At 40.3% G+C, this 21242-nt stretch overlaps 2 protein-coding genes across 5 annotated transcripts in view; both read right to left on the reverse strand.

The window, feature by feature from the left end:
* LOC127410012 (tyrosine-protein kinase fynb) overlaps positions 1–2921 on the reverse strand; it is a 99676-nt gene extending 96755 nt beyond the window's left edge. For all 4 annotated transcript variants that reach the window (XM_051644992.1, XM_051644991.1, XM_051644988.1 and 1 more), the window contains exon 1: positions 2769–2921. The gene's annotated coding sequence lies outside the window, so the exon portion shown is untranslated. The remainder of the gene's footprint in view (positions 1–2768) is intronic.
* A 6264-nt stretch (positions 2922–9185) lies between these two features.
* Positions 9186–21242, reverse strand: part of LOC127410315 (solute carrier family 22 member 6-A-like) — a 31652-nt gene continuing 19595 nt past the window's right edge. Inside the window, exons 7-10 of the mRNA XM_051645514.1 lie at positions 20937–21148; positions 15940–16048; positions 13885–14097; positions 9186–11666 (exon numbers count right to left, since the gene is read on the reverse strand). Coding sequence (XP_051501474.1) covers positions 11594–11666; positions 13885–14097; positions 15940–16048; positions 20937–21148 — 607 coding nt within the window. The 3' untranslated portion in view covers positions 9186–11593. The remainder of the gene's footprint in view (positions 11667–13884; positions 14098–15939; positions 16049–20936; positions 21149–21242) is intronic.

Below are 21242 nucleotides of genomic sequence, written 5' to 3' on the forward strand. Positions count from 1 at the left end.
TTCAATCAATAACATATCAATAACACAGATGAACATTTCAAAGGATGTTCAGAGGGGAATGCTGCTTTCAAGACCCTATGAAATAGCTTTACTAGTCCAGTTTCCTTTCCTGTGTTAGCATATTTCCTATTAAAATAGTTGTTGGGGCATGGCATATCAAAGGGATTTTTCTTATTTTAAAATAGCCAACAGCCTTTGCCTACATCACAGTCATGAACCATGATTTGCTGCTTGTTTTTTGGAAACTACCATGAGTGCAAGATGAGTCATTAATCATTTTGGTCCATCTTCCCCAAGGGTTCAAGGTTTGACTGGTTGACACGGCACAGTCAGCCCCCTGCGGGTATGTCATAGCTACACTATTCTGGGAGAAAAAGCATTTATTGATGACCATTCAAAATTCCGGTATTCTAATGCGATGAAATGTTTTGCAAGCAATGATATTATAACAGATATGCCTGATTTTTGGGACGGTTCTTAAATGCATGAAAAGTACTTAGATGCTCCATGCATGCGTCAACCAAGCAACTGCAGTTGAAATGAATGGGAATGCTAACAGATAGCTTTCTCAAGCTATTATTGACCTCCTCAGAGATAGGTGGCATTGGGGTGGGGAATTCTTATTCTAGAGAGCATTTGATCGGAAAATATATAATAATAATGTATTTGGATACGCCCACGTGTGCAAAATGAGTCATCTGAATATTTGATAGGCCTAAGTTTTTGACACCTTGATACTCAATAGCCGCATTTCTACTATCAGGCCAAATGAGTTTGTGCTAGTGTGTGCACAAACTCATTTTCGATGTATAGCATATAGATGACCTCAAAGCTAGCAGACATGGACTTAAAGCCACAGAACTCCAATTTTGATTTCATTGGGCCTTTTATAACAGCTTATGTTTCTATTAAAGAACTGCAGGCCTAATCAAAACATGAGAATCAGCATAAACACCAGTTCCAGGACCAATGTAGGAGTAAAGCAGACAACAACATCCACATATATTAGGGCTGGGCGATATGACGATATATATCATGGTGATGATATAAAATGTCAATTGTCAGAGATTTTGCTATATCGTGAATATCGTGATATGTAAATATCCATGTGCGCAGCGTGGGCTTATCTATCAGTGGGCACTGGACAGGGCTTCTCGTGAAACTGAGAGAATTGAAGAAACATGGCACTGAAAAATTTTCTGCAGCCACCCAAGCAAATTCAATGACCTTCACCATGCGTTTGGCACTTAAAAAGCGCTAAATATTCTTCTCATCTGACACGCGAATGTTTCACGTGACTGTGGTGCGCGCTGTCTCTGGAGCTCTGAAGTGCGGCCGAGTCGAGCAGGCTTTCCGATATTTGTGCTCCAGAGAAAGGAGACCTCAGGGCGGGATAACTCACGCTACTCGATCATTTTTTGACCCAGGAAAACCCCAAATGGAGACAGAAACCTCCACAGAATGGGACAACTCCCAAACCGGTCAAGAAAACGAAGAGGAGCTTGTTATTACAACAGGTGCGATGTGGTGTACAGAAAAATGTAATCTGCAAACTGTTTCGCTCGACGATAATCCCTCGTAATACAAGCAGTCTGTTTTACCACCTCAAAACGAAGCACGCAAAAGAATATTATGAAAGCCAAAAGATGAACTCTGCATTCATTCAGTCAGTCATTTATTTTATATTTATTTTCTTCAAGAAGTGTTTTTTTTTTCATTTGATTTTTTTTTCTTATCTTATGTTTTATTTTCTGTCACATTGCTTTGAGAAGATCTTAAAGGGATAGTTCACCCAAAAATTAAAATTCTCTTATTATTTACTGACACTCGTGCCATCCCAGATGTGTATGACTTGAGCTGAGATATTCTTCTAAAAAAATCTTTGTTTGTGTTCAGCAGGAGAAACAAAGTCATACACATCTGGGATGGCACAAGGGTGAGTAAATAATGAGAGAATTTAAATTTTTGGGTGAACTATTCCTTTAAGTTTCTTGAGCACAACTTATAATAATAATAATAATAATAATAATAATAATAATAATAATAATATTGGTCAACAACATTTTAATCTGAAATGTGGCATACAGTTATATGTAGCATTTTGGTAAGGTTGATTTTTGAAAACAAGTTGATTTTTATTTATTTACTTTGACATTGTTTGTCTTGTTCCAAATGAAAAAGAAGTAGTTTTAATTTACAAAGTATTTTATTAACAAAAACAGGCATTTCAATATGGTTATTTAGTATGTAAGCCGATTTCTACTGATTTTCCAGAAAACTTTTACTATACTGTGATCGTGAAATAAAATGACTCATATCGTGATATAAGATATTAACTTTTTGAGAAACTTTTCTCATTGCCATATCATGATGAAGCAACAGTAACCCGGTTTAAGGTGAATCTGTTAAGCACACTTCCATCACGAATAGTCTATAGGCGTAAACAAACACACGTTTCGAGCTGCAGGGGAGGGTTTGGGCTGAACTGAAGGATGCAGACTGCAGGTTTGTGCCGACACAGCAGAATGACTGAGGTTAGGAGCATAGGAAACTTAATATCTGCCGTATCTAAGAATATCAGTAACAGTTAAAGGAAACATTGTGTCTGCAGTACAGTCACTGCATGCAACACAAATCATAGCCGCGGGATCCTCACATCTGTTAGCACACAGAATCTGCACTAATATACACATGCATAAATCTACATGCATGGATGTGAGCACGCTATTCTAACAAACTACAATGACCAGCACAAATAATGCACCTACCCAAATAATCGCCTAAAGTCCTGTCTTAATGTTTTCCATGGTGTATAAACCAGTCATGAAGATCTGCTTGAAGTAAAGAATAGGGAACGGCGAATAAATAGCGTTTTCAGCTGGATATTTATTCACTCCTCCGAACGGCTGATGCCTGTGGCATGTGAGGATGGCGCAACGGCCGCATAATGAAACTCAATGAAGGAGCTGTGCTAAGATTGACAGCTCCCTCAGCCAATAGAATGCTCTAGATCGAGTTTAACTTGAGCTTGAGCATTGTATTGGCCGAGGGAGCTGTCAATCAACTCCCACCCGGTGGGTTTGTAAACAGGGTAGGCGTCGATCACGCTAGGCAATTGATAACACACAGTACTCCAGACGCTTTTATGGCTTCATGGAGGTTTTTCTTGTCATTAGGGAAGTGTGAGGAAAAAGGTGACTGGGAATGGCTGATGGAAAACCATCCATCCATGAAGGATGTGTATCAAATGAGGTCGCCCCCTCCCCCGTTATATGCTTTCCAGCAATAACATGCCAGTATATCTGTGATTAATGCTCTACTGACCTGAACTTTAACCCAGCTTAAACTGAATAAAGCTGTTCTTTGCTGGATTAAATTTAAGTTTACTCGCACAAACACGTCTAGATGGATGTTTGTTGAGTGAACGTTACAGGTACAAGAGTTTAGTATGAGAGGTGCTTGCCGATAACTGGGAGTAAATGCTTGACACAACGCTTCCATCTATCGACCGGTCTTCAAATTTCAAAATGATACACTTTGGTTTTTGTAGAACCGAAGTTTGACTGGTTAACAGGCTGGTAGATGTTATAACTACACCACCTGCGCCCAGAGAGCATTTAAACATGTTTATTTCACTATATTACGGAGGGCATTTCGTAGACTTCCATTGTTTTCATACCAGCTTAATTATATTTTCTATCCCTTAAACCTGACCTTCACACAAACCTGTGCACATCATTTGGCTGATTTATGGGCCATTGTTATTACACAAGTTAGTAATATTACACAAGTTAGTTACACAATTTATTTATTTATTTTTTTTTTTTAACAAACTAGTCTAGACTATGTGCCTCACAAATATAATACCCCCCCACACACACACCCAGGGAGAGTATAAAGAGCTGTTCAGTTTTTAGTCCTAAAACTCGGTAGAGAACAGTCTTGTTCTGGAAGTAAAAATCCCATAAATTTTTTTCTATAGACGAACTGATTTTCAACGATAACTTATAAACCTTTAAAGACAGACCTACCGTGAGCTACAAGGTTGTCCATCAATGGTATATGCTTTTGCTGAAGCCATCAGTCTGCGTTACTTCAACTTCATTGTTTAAAAATCATGTTTGAGAGCAGAATTTATGGTAAACAACTACATTACTCATGATACAGCAGATAAAGTTTCACCAATGAGAGAACCGCTGCCAACAAAGCCCGTGAAAAGTGTCTCGGTGCAACCGCACACTCCCATGATGCACTGTGAATGATGTAATCGAGTTGGTGTCTCTTCACCCTTAAACTACTTATCTACTTGTACATACTGGAATATTTGGCATTAAATGTAAATGTAACAGGGTAATGTGGGCAAGGAGGAGGTGGGAACTGGCTGAACAGTCAAAATAATGTTTAATAAAAACTTAAAAAGACACAAACATAAACACACACGGCAACTGCGTTTGGCTCTCTCTCTCCCGAACTGCCGCATCCGGCTTGGCTCTATCCCTCTCCTCGGCTGATTAGCCCGATTGGGGGCCGGCCGTGCACTCTCATGGCCTGGCTCCGCCCTTCTCCTCGTCACACTCCTCCCTGCTTTGCCTCAGGCCGGGGAACCCCCGACATGACATTCTACCCCCCCCCCCCCCCCGCCCATTCCTCCCCCCCGGCAGGCTTTCCCCACATCTCGAGACCTGGGAGGGAGACAAGGGGAGGGACAGTGAGAGAGAGAGTGGAGAGAGAGAAAAAAAAATTCTCGCCGGTTCCCAGACACACCGTCACATGGTGCCTGGGTGGACCGGAGCGAGTCCTCCGACCCCTGGCGGATGGAATGCCCCTCTGTGTTCTGGCGGCCGGTAGCGAGCCTCTCCCCCCTGGCAGTGGCTCCACCGCTCTAGGTGGCCGGCACCGTGCCCCTCATCCCCTCGCGGAACAGCGGCCTTTCCTCCGTGTCCAGGCGGCCGGCAGCGACTCCTCCATCCCCCAGCGGATGGCCACGGCTGCTCCTTTGGGTGGATGGCAGTGGCGAGGACTCCACGACAGCGCATCCCTCCTCCTTCCCAGGTTTTGGCACCAATGTAACAGGGTAATGTGGGCAAGGAGGAGGCTGGAACCTGACGAACCATCAAAATAATGTTTAATGAAAACTTAAAAAGACACAAACATAAACACACACGGCAGCTGCGTGTGGCTCTCTCTCTCCCGAACTGCCGCATCCGGCTCAGCTTTTTACCTCTCCTCGGCTGATTAGCCCAATTGGGGGCCGGCCGTGCACACTCATGGCCCGGCCCCACCCTCCTCCTCATCACAGTAAAATATACTGTTTCTATACTTATAAACAACAACCTAAAATCAACAGTTTTATAGTGAAATCCTTTGTCAGCTTCACCGCTTACGTCACACGCGGAAGTGGTGGCCGGAACCGTGCGCAAACAATAAACTTTTATCGGATTCAGTTGTTGAAAAATGATTTCAAAGGCTCTCGTAGACGGCTAAGCCATCAACAGAGCTGACTTGACTGAGGAGACATTTCAGCTCATGGCTTTGTAGCAAACATTTATAGTGAACATTAGTTCAGGTATCTTATTAACTCATATCATTATAATAATTGTAGAGCTAAGAATATTTGCTGTACTTTCGTTTTATCGTCTAATCTGTCAAATCGAACACAGCAGTCTACCGGCTTTCTGCCACCATGTGCTGCGCATGCACTGAAATTTTTGTAACCATTGGGATTGGTAAATACAGTATATTCCCATTGTTTTTTTATTTAATTACATAATTCGCAATGCATCATGGGATTGTAATTTGTGCCCTCATGAATGTCGGAAGGTACAAAGCCTTGCACCTTTGTCTTTTTATCTGATTTTCAAATACTTTTTTGCCTCAAAACAAAGTTTGTGATGTTGTGATTCACTTTGAAGCTGGTTGGTTTGGCTCACAGCTCACAACTCTTTTATGAAGGATTTTTTTAAAAGTCTATGGAAAATACTTCCGGAACTCAGACGGCTGAAAAAGTGGGCGGTCACTGATGCACTCTATTGCAATTCTTACTAGTAACTATGTTATAGCAGAGCTCTGTAATTCAATTGTAAAGCTCTGCGGTTGCATTTTTACTAGTAAGAATGTAATTGTAGAGCTCTTTAATTGCATTCTTGGTAGCACTCAATTAGAGAGTACTCAAATACAGGTCTGACAACAGTATTCTGCTGCTATGTGATCGTTGCCACTCAGTCTTAAACATGAATCTTGAAGCAGCTGTTTTTTGTTTTTTTTTGTGGTTCTTCAAAAAAATTATGTTAACATGTTGCTAGATAAGGACTATTCTACAACTATTACCACAAGGATGTGAGTTTATGTGCTTGATGAATCCGGCAACCGTTGTAGTCTTTATGTTGCAATTTGACAGCAACTTATGTTTTAAAAGCCCACAATGGATTCAAATTTCACATTTGAGGTATAACTGCTTTTAATTTGTGTTGTAGAACAAAACCTGAGCGTAATGTTAATCTCAGACCTTACTTTACTCATAAATAAGAATTAAAAGTCAGTTAAAAATATTCTAAAAACATATTTGAAATCCCTAAAGGAACTGAAGTATTTGTCTTCCTGTCTGGCCTACAAATTGACGTCACGACTCAAAAGCTATATACTATTAAAATGACTTGAATGTATCAATTGATGAGGATGCCTTTTGTGTGACTCCGCCATAGCATAGCTGTAAAGACCTTTGCAAACCTGAGACAGAATGAGAAGAAACCTTGAGAAAAATCATAATAATGCATTCTATTTACAGTAAATAGTGCTTTACAATGCTTACAGGCACTATAAAGTGTAAGCAGTACATACATAAAAGAACAATGACAAAAAGGAAAAAGAGCTAATCGAGCACAATAAGGCAAAGATCTTCTTGTCAGAACATACTGTCCCTATGTTAATTATAAAAATAGCCTTATAATATTAATAATAGTAGCCATATGGTAATTATATAATGCAGCAATTCTGATATTCAGTAGTTCAGAGGAAACCAATAATCCTCTCAGCTGTCCGAACTGTCCTTTGTAGACTTCTTATGTCTGATTTCATAGCTGAACCAAACCAGACAGTTATTGAAGTGCAGAGGACAGACTCAATGACCGCTGAGTAGAACTGTATCAGCAGCGCCTGTGGCAGGTTGAACTTCCTCAGCTGGCGAAGGAAGAACAACCTCTGCTGGGCCTTTTTCACAATGGAGTCAATGTGGGTCTCCCACTTCAGGTCCTGTGAGATGGTAGTGCCCAGGAACCTGAATGACTCCACTGCTGCCACAGTGCTGTTTAGAATGGTGAGGGGGGACAGTGTTGGGGGGTTCCTCTAAAGTCCACAATCATTTCCACCATTTTGAGCGTGTTCAGCTCAATGTTGTTTTGACTGCACCAGACAGCCAGCTGTATGCAGACTCATTGTCATCTCGGATGAGGCCGATGACAGTGGTGTCGTCTGCAAACTTCAGGAGCTTGACAGAGGGGTCCTTGGCGATGCAGTCATTGGTGTAGAGGGAGAAGACTAGTGGGGAGAGCACACATCCCTGGGGGGCACCAGTGCTGATTGTACAGGTGTTGGAAGTGGGCAGTGGTGGCTCAGCGGTTAAGGCTCTGGGTTACTGATCAGAAGGTTGCCAAGATGCCACTGTTGGGCCTTGAACAAGTGCTAGAAGTGAATTTCCCCTGTCTCACAAGCTGCTGCCTGTCTGTCAGAAAGCTGGTAATCCACTGACAGATAGACATGGGAACAGAGAGTTGGAGTAATTTAGTCTGGAGAATGGCTGGGATGATGGTGTTGAAAGCCAAACAGAAGTCCACAAAAAGGACTTCAGATGTTGGTCTGTCCAGATGTTGCAGGTTATGATGCAATCCCATGTTGACTGCATAATCCACAGACCAGACCTGGGGAAGCACACATTCCTGTTTAACTGACATAAAGATGAGGATAAACTCAGGATGGGTACTCCAAGGGAGGAGGAAGAGTATGCAGCACTTAGATCTAGTATTACAAGCAGAGAAATATATCCACAATTAGATTATACCAGTCAATAGTTACAATTACTGTACAAATGCTGTCTTTGTATATGATAAGCCTAAAGTAGGACTGAAACGCTAGATAAATGTACAGTTCAAGATAAAATCTCTCAATAAATGGTTTAATACCTGCCATTTTGAATAGGCATTCTGTCCTAAACATATTGAAGGATTAATAAATTATATCAACTCAAGTGCAGGTTTTAAAGATAGCCTTTTAGTAGCTTTGTGGGCACAGGATCAATCAGACACATTGATGATTCAAGATGTTGATGTAAAAAGGCTCTCTTAAATTAAATTAAGCACATTTGTTAATTAGTTAACCTACAGTTGATGTTCGAGACACTCCAAAACCATCACCCAGTTAGTACTAGCACTCTCTAGTGCACAGTGCTTATCACTAGCTAGAACGGAGAGCAAGATACACCGATCAGCCAAAACATTTTGATCACTTACAGGTGAAGCAAATAACGTTGAGCATCTCCTAGGCAAAAGTGCCAGGGCTGCAATCTTTTGGCGGAAGTTGGGGCAGGGCTAAAGTCTTACATCATCGCAGTAATGCCAGTGTCACACTAGCAGACATCAAACAACTTGTTTTGGCTGAGAGTGTCACACTTGCTGACTGTTTTGTTGAGATCTCAAATCAGCATGACGTCTTTTCAGTTCAAGTAGCTCAGTGGTCACTGACGAGAACACGAGAGCCTGCCCCGCTGATTGAACGATTTTTAAAACAATTTTGATGTGCTTTGCAAGCTGCTGGAACCATTAAATCAGCAGGGAGTCCTGATGGTAAAATGATTAATGACCTCCCGCTGGCAGACACTAATGCACACTTCGTCTCTCTCACATTCTCACCTGACACCTTCAGTTCGTGCCGCCCCCAGCTGCCCATGTCGCCCATGCCTAAATCCGCCCCTGCTTGAGTGGACTTGAGTTGGAGGGTGTGGGGTGAGGTTCACATTAGGAAAATGGCTTATAAATTATAGTATTATTTACTATATGTCCTAATGAAATGGGTTGAAATGCCATTATTATTTAATTACTTATTTTTAAACACAATTCACAATCATATTTTATCATACTAGACAATGATGACTCTAAGACATTATAGGTATTACAGTTTTATCTTCTGTTAATGCCTGATCTTCTGTAAAGCTGCTTTGAAATGATGTGTGTTGTGAAAGGCGCTATACAAATAAAAATGGCTTGACTTGACTTGCCAATATGACTGGTCAGTTAATGGAGACATCACCCAATGGAAAAGCAGAACTTTGTTACAAAAAATCGAATTATGTATATAAACGAATTAATTTTGTAATATAAGGTTTGGGCATATCTAATGCTAAACCCCCTTTCTGTTTTATAAAAATGTACAAAACTGTGAAATGTGTGTGTACATATATATATATATAAGAATCAAGTACAGCTTCTCTCCAGAAGGTGGCGATAGTCAGCTAAAAACAAATCAACAGTAGTAAATATGGGAACTAAAATGTTGAAATGTGCCCAGCTAACTGCTGTACTGTTTATATTGCAAAAGCAGCTGTGGTTCTTGCTTTGGTAGTTTAAAATTACCATCAAAATCAACCTCTGTTTTAGGGACATAGCAACATGACAAGGACCATGTGAAATTCCTGTTTTTCCCCATTATTTTCTAATTTTTGTTCAATTCTCTCCCTTCTTTTTATTAAATACAGAACAAAAACAAAAACTTTAAAATGATAGAAATATAAACGTGTGTTTCTGTGAAAAACTGGGAAAACAATCACATTCTATATCAGGATTTCACAACAGACTAATAATAAGTATTTCTGATATTTATTTATTTGGTAACACCTAACAATAAGGTTCCATTCGTTAACATTAGTTAATGCATTAGGTACCGTGAACTAACAATTAACAATACATTTCTTACAGCATTTATTCATCTTTGTTAATGTTAGTTAATAAAAATTTAATTGTTAGTTTATGGTGCATTAACTAATGTTAACAAATACAACTTTTGATTTTAAAAATGTATTACTATATGTTGAAATTAACATTAACTAAGATTTATAAATGCTTATTAAGTATATTTCATTGTTAGTTCATGTTAACTAATGGAAAAGTATTGTAAAGTGTTACTATTTATTTGATATTTTCAAGCTCTTTTTTTATAGTTTGAGCTCTAAGTGAATACTGTAATGTCCCAGAGATTTTCTGGGACTTCCTGGTGGACCAGCATAGCAATGCTTATCAACAGCAAAACCTTGCTGGTGAAGGTGGTTGACCAGCATAGTCTTTCTGATGAATGGTTAAAATAGTTTAAAAGACAGAGGCAGACTCCAGCATCCCATGCTGGGGTACCAGGACCAAAAAAACAGCATAAGCTGGTCTTTTCAGAAGGGAAAGGCTTGTGTCATTTCAGTGCATTCTCTGAGCTTGAATGGTCTCTTTCGGAAAGAGGCAAAAATACAAGTGTATGAGAGACTGCAGATGTTGTCTCTGGTGGTGTAGTGGTGGTGGCGTAGTGGACTAAAGTACTGAACTAGTAAGCAAACAGTTGTTGGTTCAGTCCCCACAGCCACCACCATTGTGTCCTTTAGCAAGGCACTTAACTTCAGGTTGCTCCAGGGGGATTGTCCCTGTAATAAGGGCACTGTAAGTCGCTTTGGATAAAAGCGTCTGCCAAATGCATAAATGTAAATGTAAATGTACAAGTGTATGAGAGACTGCAGATGTTAAGAAGTGAATGCACAACATGTGAGTTTGCACCCTGCTGATTCTCACACATGAAAACTAATTGAAATCAGAGAGTGACTGGTGAAATGCAACCTACTGTACACATCTAAAAATGTCATAGTAAAATGTACATTATTTACAAACCAAAAAAGCACAGTAAAACATAGCTGAAGACTAACATGAGTCTTAAAGGTGATAAAGGGTGATAAAAACAATAAATACAAAAAATCTACCCCAATAAACCAACTGTAAGTAAGCCAAGTTTGTAGATTGATTAGCTTGAAAAATGTAAACACTGTCTGAGTATCCCCACCAGCCCAGTACAGCAACACTGGCTCAACCAGTGCTTTGAGTTTAGGTCTGGACTATTTGTTGCCTGACAAATGGCACAAGGTGGGAGTGTTCAGGAAACCTGCTTGAAAACATTATTTCACAGAATGGTGCAGAAATTACAAAATCACCTGCAGAAATTGAATCAGGTTTTAAAAACCACCAATTCCTTTTTCAAACCCCCAAGAATCAACATTACCAAAAAAAAAAAAAAAAAAAAAATGTATTTAATTTTTTTATTAAAAAAAGAAATTGCAAATTCCCTCATGTTAATGTCTATTATTGTACAAATTTAACAAAACTGCTTCCAAAATAAAATAAAAAAAATCTGTGAAATATAGCCCTTGCCTTCTGTTAGCCACAGAATTTGATTGTATTTCCATACCGATTTCGTGACTACATTCAAGTACTCCTGGAAAGAAAAGCATGAAATGACAATTGAAAAGTCTTTCCTTCTGAAATGATTGTTTGGTGAGAGTCTAATGTAGGCTTGCTGTTCAGAGGATGATGTCGGGGTTCTGTTTGGGGCATTCTTCATACAGGGCATGTTGTGACTTCTCGGCCCTAGTGCTGTAAGGCAAACAAGGGCAAAGATCAACCACATTTAATGCGTATCGGGTTTAACTGTGATATGTTCTGAACAAAATATGTGCTTAATAAAATATTGTGGTTTTACCCAGGCAGAGAGCAGCAGTTAAATAGCTCAGTTGTTTTCATTCATGGTTTATATTCTGTCCAGCTCGCCTAATTTAAAAGAGATGGAATGGCAAAGGAAAAAAATTCCAAATACGACCACAGAGAAAACTATTTTTAAAATGTCCCTGGTGACGGCATTGGCAACATTTCAGAATCCCTACTGTAAGTGTCAACAACTAACCTCCACGTGTCTAAAGAAAACCACTCAAAACAATAATAAGGAACTAATTAAATGTTTTCCAATAGGTGTTCATACCACAATAAAAACATTTTACGCTGCAGGCATGCACATTTCTAAAACCTCAGCGGATAACTACAAACTATGCCCAGACGAAATCTGCAGACTTTTTCAGTGATTTCTGTGCTAATCTTTGGGTTTGCCAATGTTTGCCAGGTTAGTGCATTAAATCTTTTAATGAAAGTCAGAGTTTTGTTTGAGACACTCAGGAGCAAGTCAATTTCATAAGCGACAGTGCGCCACTGAACCTCTGAACACACAGCGAATCAGACAAGCGCATCAATGGCTTTTCTTTTGTCTATTCTTCAAAATATAATCAAGTGCGTTTCTTTAAACATGCGTCTTTGTGTCTAACACCTTTTTTGTCATATGTCACTCCAATACATCTTACAGGTCGTCTGCCACAGAGGCGGGTAGATGAGCAAAAGCACCCACCACTGCATATGAAATACCCACATTTGGCGAGTTGCCGGGTGTTAATATATTACATACAGTGGCGATTTCTCAGGGCCAGCAAAGCCTTCTCTGCTGTCGTAACATGTCTAATAAATACATATTTTTTCATCCTTTCATTCTCATTGACCTTTTTGCCTTTGTATTTTCAATTTCTTTCCACTCCTAAATCATCTACAAACGAATAGCAAAAAACAAAAAGTTTATCCAATCAGAATTTATTCCTCGATGCTTACAAGCAAAGTGTGACAACTGTTTCACAAGTCACATGCCCGAAGCCATGCTTCTTAGCCGAAGCAGTGCATGAGTCTGAGCTCCACCCCGACAGGCTTTCAGAATTTCCGCAGAATCCCTCAACAGTGCAAATGAATGGGTATCTAAAGTCAGATTGTCAGATTCATCAGCCAATCAGATTTATTTATTTGTTCTTGGTGGGTGTGGTCTTTAGGATATGTCCCAGTCCAGGACTTCTAGCTGGCGCTGAGTGACGCAATCACGCTTTAAGTGACGTACGTAATTTAAAAGCGAAGAGCACGAGATCTTGCTGATGAGTTGGCTGTCATCACTGCTGGTATTGCCGTTGAGAAAGAGATCCTTATGGATTTAAAAACCTGAGATGTTCTGCATGATCGTGCGATTGATTAATTAAACAGGAAAGGAGGACGGATTTTCACTTCAAGCAAATTAGTAAGTGCTTTTTGCAAGTAACCGTGTACCCTGACGAAGCAAAATTTATTGCAAGCAACATTTAAATCGCAAATATTATGAGAGAGCTTTTTCTTGGTATTTGACCTCCTTGGTTCTGGCTTTCGTGTGTGGACATGTTTTTCAAATGTCATTTGGTATTATTAGTTGAATGCCACGTAATGTATGATTATATGGCGTCTTATTCATTGTGAAACTGTGTTTTCTTAATGGCATGAATCGCACTGAAGGCCTAGACTTAAAAGGCATGGGCCACAGCTGATCACATATCCCCACCCCTAAACAGCATGTAATAACAAAACAAACTGTAAATGATCACTTTACATGACAGTCAGATGGCTCTTTCTGTCTAAGTGGGCGGTTCTTGGCCGGTTTAAGCTGCAAAACGGCACAGATCTTTTGCCAAAGTCAGAGGTCTGCCTATGTGAGGATAGAGAGTGTGTAGAACTTGAATGACGGGCATTACAATTCTGCGAAAATCTGCGAAAGTTTGTACTTTTGCCGATTTAATGTGGGCCTGCTGACAACCATCATAAGAACTCAATCAAACACACTGTGTCTACCCCAGTTCTCAAATGAACAAAGATTTTATAATGTTTACGGTCTTACTATAATCCAGTTATTTTTCCACCTTCCAATGAAAAATCCATCTTAAATATAGTTGTCCTAGAGCTCAGAGGGTTGGGGTTATCTCACCTGACACCGGTGCACTCCACATCCTCTATTGTGTCTGGAAGAGGCTTATGGGCTGTCTCAGGCAGAAACATGGTGAGGGCAGCACCTATGAGTGGACACAGGCCAAACACCACCATGGGGGCATGACGGTTGATGTTTCTCAAGAGGTAGATGATGGGGGCAATCACTCCGCCTGCCCGTGCACACATTGAACCCATACCTATGCCATTTTGTCTGCAGAAAGTGAGAGAATGAAAGACATGTTTCGCTATCTCACATCTAAAAAGCACATTGGAAAGACAATGAGTATGCCGACATATTTGTTGTAACTCTTCATGTCTATGTGGCAACTATTTTAAGGATGGTTTCACACTAGAGCTTTTGATGCACACTCGAGTTGAACTGACGCCAGAGTTCAATGTATTCGGTTGGTGTAAAAGCGTTTTTCTGAACTCAGGTTCACACCAGCAAACAGAATCTGAGTTCACTTGAAAAGGTGGTCTGGATTATGGTTCATGTTAACGCAGGCAATCGAACCAAGTGTGAATACAGCCTAATTATCAATTAATATAATAATTTTGTTGGCCTGCTTTGATATATTTTTGAAAATAAGTCACCCCATCAGATGATTGGATTGTGGTAAAGGATAAGCCCCAGCTGGCAACCGAACCTCAGTAGGGGCGACCCACAAACTGAGAGTGATCTCTCCACTGTGCCTTTGAGGTACTTGTGTTCTTGCTCCATGGGCACTGTCTCTGTAATCAATGTAATTTATAAGAAAAAAAAAAAAGGCTGCTAAGAGACAAGCAGCCATGGACCAGTAATAGGGTCAGATTTACAAGCAAAAGACTAAAGCCACGTTCCAAAACCAAGTGAGCTGCGTACCAAGACAGCAAATTAAAGCATCTGGCGTCCTTCCTACACGATGACTTAAAAACACTTGAAAAATTAATCCAAGATGGTGGACAGAGTCAAGCTGGACTGGAAATGAAGGATAGAGTCGAGATAAATGCTGAGTATACATATTTAATTGATATAATCAGTGGTCCCCTACCCTGTTCCTGGAGGCCCCCCAACACTGCAAATTTTGCAAATCTCCTTTATCTGACACACCCAGTTCAGGTCTTGGAGTTTCCACTAATGAGCTGATGAGTTGAATCAGGTGTGTTTGATTAGGTAGATATCCAAAATGTGTACTGTTGGAGGGCTTCCAGGAACAGGGTTGGAAACCACTGGATATAATTATTAAAAGAAACATAAAAATAGTTCCATTTAATTAAAATGTTTTTAGTTTTTTTCACGTAGTGCTTGTGTTTATGTAGTTTACAAAAGAGTAAGAAATTGTCAGAGTATTGAATCAATAGCTTAGCAATATGCTAACAGAAAATTCTATTGGAATCAACGGTGAAGGCTTGTCACATTTAACCCTGCATGGCGAAATTCCACAGGTGAAGAAGGTGGACGAATGTTAAGTGCATGTGAAACTCGCAAAAACGACTTATCAAGCAGCCTCTTTTTATGCTGCAGTTTATACTCTGGGAGAGTCAAGTTATAAAGAAACTCACTGCTAAAACTCAGTGGTCAATGCTGTGAATTTACGTCAAAGTTCACCAAACTTGAACTCCATGCAAAATTCAGGTAGGAAAATTTCTGTCACCGGATATTCATTAGGCGAAATTCCTGATGGAGCAGATTCCCATTGAGATTACTGTATTCCGCCGGTGAACTTTTGCCGTGCAAGGGTAAATGTGACCAAGCCTTTGTTGTTAGCTTGTGTGCGTGAGTGACCGTTAATTAATTTACTGACTATGTAAAGTGTTCCAGATAATTTAATTTAAGTGGTTCCATGAAGGCATTAGTAGGCAAGGCAGCTCACTAGGTTTTGGAACAAAGCATGCTTGTGTCAGCAAAATTCAGATTATAGACCCATGAAACTGTACGATTTGACTTATGACTTGCTTTGTGAGTTTAGTGACAGCCCAAATTTTTGGAACTCATTCACATGTCCTCTTGGGCATTTATCAAAAACCCTTATGAAACCTTCTTAAACTGAGCAGTTTTCTTGCTCTTGCTCACCTGATGACAGTTGGGAAGATCTCTGCTGAGTAGATGTACACAATGGACAATGATGCGGTGATCCCAAACTTACCCACCATGGCAAGTACAGTGCGAACACTGGACAGATCTATGGGGACAGAAATTATGTATGGCAGAGGTTTACATTTACATTTAGTCATTTAGCAGACACTTTTATACAAAGCATCTTACAAATTAGGAACATAGCAAGAAATTTGTCACACAAAAGTCAACAATATCTGCAGTATCAGACTGCCAAGTTCTCAAAGTGGCTGGAGTAGTATAGACGTTACCATAAAAGAAAGAGACAGACAAGATTTATTATTATTATTTTTTACATTTTTTTAAATATCATGTAAGTGCATTTAGTGTGGATTGATTAAGTGCTCTCTAAACTGATGTGTTTTCAGCTGGTTCTTGAATGTTGAGATGGTATCAGCAGATAGTGTAGCGGTTGAACTGAATGATCATGAAATGGACTTTGTGCCTATATGCGATGAGACCACCAGGCGCCGCTCATTTATTGACCGCAGAGAGCAAGTTGGGACATAGACCTGGAGGAGTGAAGTAAGTAAGAGGTTCCACAAACTGTCCTGAAGGCCAGAGTAAAAGCCTTTAATTTGTTGCGGGCAGTTACAGGTAACCAGTGGAGTGAAATCAAGTGTGGGGTGACGTGAGCCCTCTTTGGCTGATTGAAGACCAGACAACGACCAGCTCTGCTGCATTCTGGACCATCTGCAGTGGCTTAATCGTGCTAGCTGGGAGGCCGGCCAACAGAGCAGAGGTTTTTTATGAGAGAAAGTCACGGTTAAAGCCCTGGCTTTGTTTCCCAACCCCTGAATGCCTGAAGAAAGGTGGCACAAGAGGCTGGAGTAGTATAGACGCTACCATAGAAGAAAGAGACAGACAAGATTTATTATTATTATTTTTTACATTTTTTTAAATATCATGTAAGTGCATTTAGTGTGGATTGGTTAAGTGCTCTCTAAACTGATGTGTTTTCAGCTGGTTCTTGAATGTTGAGATGGTATCAGCAGATAATGTAGCGGTTGGAAGCTCATTCCACCACAGAGGAACAGAGAAACTGAATGATCATGAAATGGACTTTGTGCCTATATGCGATGAGACCACCAGGCGCTGCTCGTTTATTGACCGCAGAGAGCGAGTTGGGACATAGACCTGGAGGAGTGAAGTAAGTAAGAGGTTCCACAAACTGTCCTGAAGGTCAGAGTAAAAGCCTTTAATTTGTTTCGGGCAGTTACAGGTAACCAGTGGAGTGAAATCAAGTGTGGGGTGACATGAGCCCTCTTTGGCTGATTGAAGACCAGACAACGACCAGCTCTGCTGCATTCTGGACCATCTGCAGTGGCTTAATCGTGCTAGCTGGGAGGCCGGCCAACAGAGCAGAGGTTTTTTATGAGAGAAAGTCACGGTTAAAGCCCTGGCTTTGTTCCCCAACCCCTGAATGCCTGAAGAAAGGTGGCACACAACTCTTAGTTCTGTTAAACCTTATGTCAATTACAGCATCATATTTCTCCAAATGGGTAAGTTATATAAACAAACAGTTTGTGTAAATCAAGGTTTTTAGATGTGGTTCAGAATAATCCAGACCTCTGAACAATCCACAGTAATAAGCAGTGGCATGAAATCTGAGGAGCTATGACAAAGCCTGTGTTGTGTTTATTGGAGAGAATTATTAAATTATTAGTAAAACCAATGGTACATATATCCTCTCTGTTACATTAGACAGCAAAACCACAAGTTTATTTAAATTTTTCAAAAGCAAGAAACCACTGGAAAAGAAAGTTCAATTGTCATTTTTGCTTTAAGAGGTTGATCTCTATGTAATCATGTGACTGCTATGTGTCTTCGATGCACTCTTTTGCCGACCCCGTAAGGATTCCACAGTGGACTATGACCAAACAGTCCAAGCAGCAAAGTGTAAACTGCGAGGAGGGCCGTGAGGGGTAAGGATGCCAGTTTCGAAAAGAGCCAGAGACATTATAGGATGAGATAGGTCACTCTTATACAGGGACCAAAATTAACAAACCAAATGCGGGTACATTTTCCAATTGGCTGGTGAATTTCACAGTGCCACACGCCACTTTGGCGGGTGCATTAAACCTGTCAAACATTATCAGGTTCTCGCTTTTCAATATTTGTTTCAAAGTAATGTAACACGTTCCTGTTTTGTCCTCATGGGTGGACCCTAGACCTGTAGTCAAGGTCACAGGAATTTGACGCAAAATGTGTTAATTGCTATCGCTATCTAGCTACATAATTAAGTAATTGGGTTGGGAACCGAAAACCGGTTCATTAAATACCAGAACCAAATGATTTCCATAACATTTGGTACTGTTATGTGATGCATTACATGCATTCTTCTCGAACATGCACTCTTCCGACAATACGGAGAGAAAAACTAACTAAAATACTTTTGTGTTTTCCTACCCTGATAGCACACGTACATCACCCAGATGTCTATATGATGTGTGTTTACATTTGAAGACGTATTTTTAACGTTGTGTGCTCATCTGAAATATGTTTATAAGACGTATGTCAATAAGTATGTCACGGATGTCAATAAGACTGTGGCAGCGGGGGCGTGGTCAAGCATCTCTCCGGAGAGAGAGAAAGCGGTAAGGGCGCTTACACCTGAGCTAAATTATGTCTAACACCTGTCTCTAATTTCAGTGAGCATGGGGAGAGCGGCTTAAAAGAGCCACACCGCCAGCAGTCGGGGAGAGAGATTGGCGAAAGGAAGGCCACGGTGTTATGTATTGTTATGTTGATGATGTAATGAAGTGGGACTCTTTAAGTAACTATTTGCTTGTGAAACTGTTGAGTGTGTGTGGAACTGTAAGCAACAGGGTGCACAATTAAATGCCTACATGAACCAGGAAACCTTGCTTCTTGCCTCCTTCCACTGAGAAGTGTTACACAGACATTCAGCAGAAGTCTTTGAGATGTTTATGATTTAGAATGTTTGTTCTGAATCTTTTTAGATGTTTAGCAGATGTTAATTATGTTGTGATGCTTTCTAGATTAAAAGATCTAGAACAGACATCTCAAAGATGCATTTTTGCTATCTGGGTATACTACTATTCAGCCTGTCAGGTGACTTCACATAAGGTGGACCAGCCAGAAAAATCTTCTTCTTTTTTTTTCCCACTGTACATCTTGCCATTTTTAACATAAGAAACACAGTTTATGATACCATTGTTGTCAGTATGCCATTTTAACAGTCTTGATCAACAGTTTTGGAGGTTTCAGTCTTTTTTTTTATAGAGCTGTACTTGTATGACTCTAGCTGCCTAGTAGCATTATGAATATGGCCACTAAGTGACCTTACTTGCCTTAAAGCAACTTGACAGGGTCTAGCAATACACATTTTTTGATAATTCGATAACTCCCCTTTAGGTGGACCTCTTGACTCAGGGTGTTTTCACACTTGGTCAGGGGTCTGAGCACAGTTTGTGGGATTTTAGGTCCATGTGTGAACAATCCAAATGATCTCCGACCCATTTAAAGGTCATCTTGGGAGGTGGTCTGAGTGTGGTTAGCTCTGGGTTCACTTGATTTTCCCTTTCGCATAATGCCAAACATGTTTGACCCTGATAGGGTACCGTACACCAGTAATGATGACGCACAGAGAAGAGACGCGACAAGCCCCTCATTCTGTTTCCATGGAGATGACAATTGCTGATGAAAACTATTTAAACTCCTCACAAAACAAACTCAACAATCTTTTTTCAGTGTTCTGTGCAAATGAAGACTCAAGGGTTTAACCGGACTGCACTGGAATGGCGTGTAACAGTTAAGAGATAACAATATGAATATATTACTATTGTTTTCAGTTAATGGCTGTTGCCTGAGGCTGTCAATAGATAAAACCATGAGCAGTCGTATTTGTTGTTGGTAATACGTCTATCTACCATAATCCATGTTTAAATTTGTTGAATTTTGCCTCAAAATAAAGTATTATTTATATAAAAATACAATACATTCAGTTTAATGCATTGCTTTTCCCTCTTAATGTATAAAAAACAAGATGTTATATATTTACACTATGAAATACAGTTCTTTTTTGATGCAGAAGATCAATAAAATATATTTTATTGAACAAAGAACAAAGACACCTGTGCTCATGCTGATTATTCATTTTATGGGTATTAAACACGTTTATAATGGGGCCTGGGTAGCTCAGCGAGTACTGACACTGACTACCACCCCTGGAGTTGCGAGTTCAAATCCAGGGCGTGCTGAGTGACTCCAGCCAGGTCTCCTAAGCAACCAAATTGGCCTGGTTGCTAGGGAGGGTAGAGCCACATGGGGTAACCTCCTCGTGGTCACGATTAGTGGTTCTCGCTCTCAATGCGGCGCGTGGTAAGTTGTGCGTGGATCATGGAGAGTAGGATGATCCTCCACATGCTGTGAGTCTCCGTGGTGTCATGTACAGCGAGCCACATGATAAGATGTGCGGATTGACTGTCTCAGAAGCGGAGGCAACTGAGACTTGTCCTCCACCACTCGGATTGAGGTGAGTAACCGCGCCACCACGAGGACCTACTAAGTAGTGGGAATTGGGTATTCCAAATTGGGGAGAAAAAGGGGATAAAAAACCCCAAACATGTTTATAATAAGTTAATATCTAGAGCTAATTGTACTCTTAACATTTAATATAGCCATACTAATAATAATTATCATCAATTATGTCTTTTAAAAAGTAATCCGAGTTCCACAAAAACAACACTGTATGAATGCAAAATGGACTGAGACCCCGTAAGGGGTCAAGTGGACCAAAAGGAGATCTAAGCCTACTTTCAAGGTCACAAATAGTGTGAATGCAAAGAGAACTGTGTCCTTTTTCAATTGGTTCACTTTTTGGTCCACTCAAAGGGGTCTGAGTTTGGTTCGTTTTAAAGAGGATCCAAGTGTGAAAATGCCCTTAGTGCTTGTAGAGCTTTAGTTGAGTAGAGGTTGTGTTTTTCACCTACCATCTGGTATGAATATGGTGAGAAGACAGGCCAGGCCTCCTACTGCTAAGAAAACTAACTGGGATATCTTCCGAGAGCGGTTTAGGGTGAAGAGAGTAATGGTACGTGCTGGCATCTCCACCAAGCCAAAGATCATCTGCGTCATGTAGATATTAATACCAAAGTCTGAGATATTGAGTGACAGCCCATAGTACACCAGGACATTCACAAACCTGTAACAAACACAGTCAGCAAAATCAATACCACCATCTTGTAAACCAGAATTACAGAGCTACAGCAGAAGTAGTTCTGTTATTATTATTTTTA

The sequence above is a fragment of the Myxocyprinus asiaticus genome, chromosome 19 (assembly GCF_019703515.2).
Source record: "Myxocyprinus asiaticus isolate MX2 ecotype Aquarium Trade chromosome 19, UBuf_Myxa_2, whole genome shotgun sequence".
In the NCBI taxonomy this organism is placed as follows: Eukaryota; Metazoa; Chordata; class Actinopteri; order Cypriniformes; family Catostomidae; genus Myxocyprinus; species Myxocyprinus asiaticus.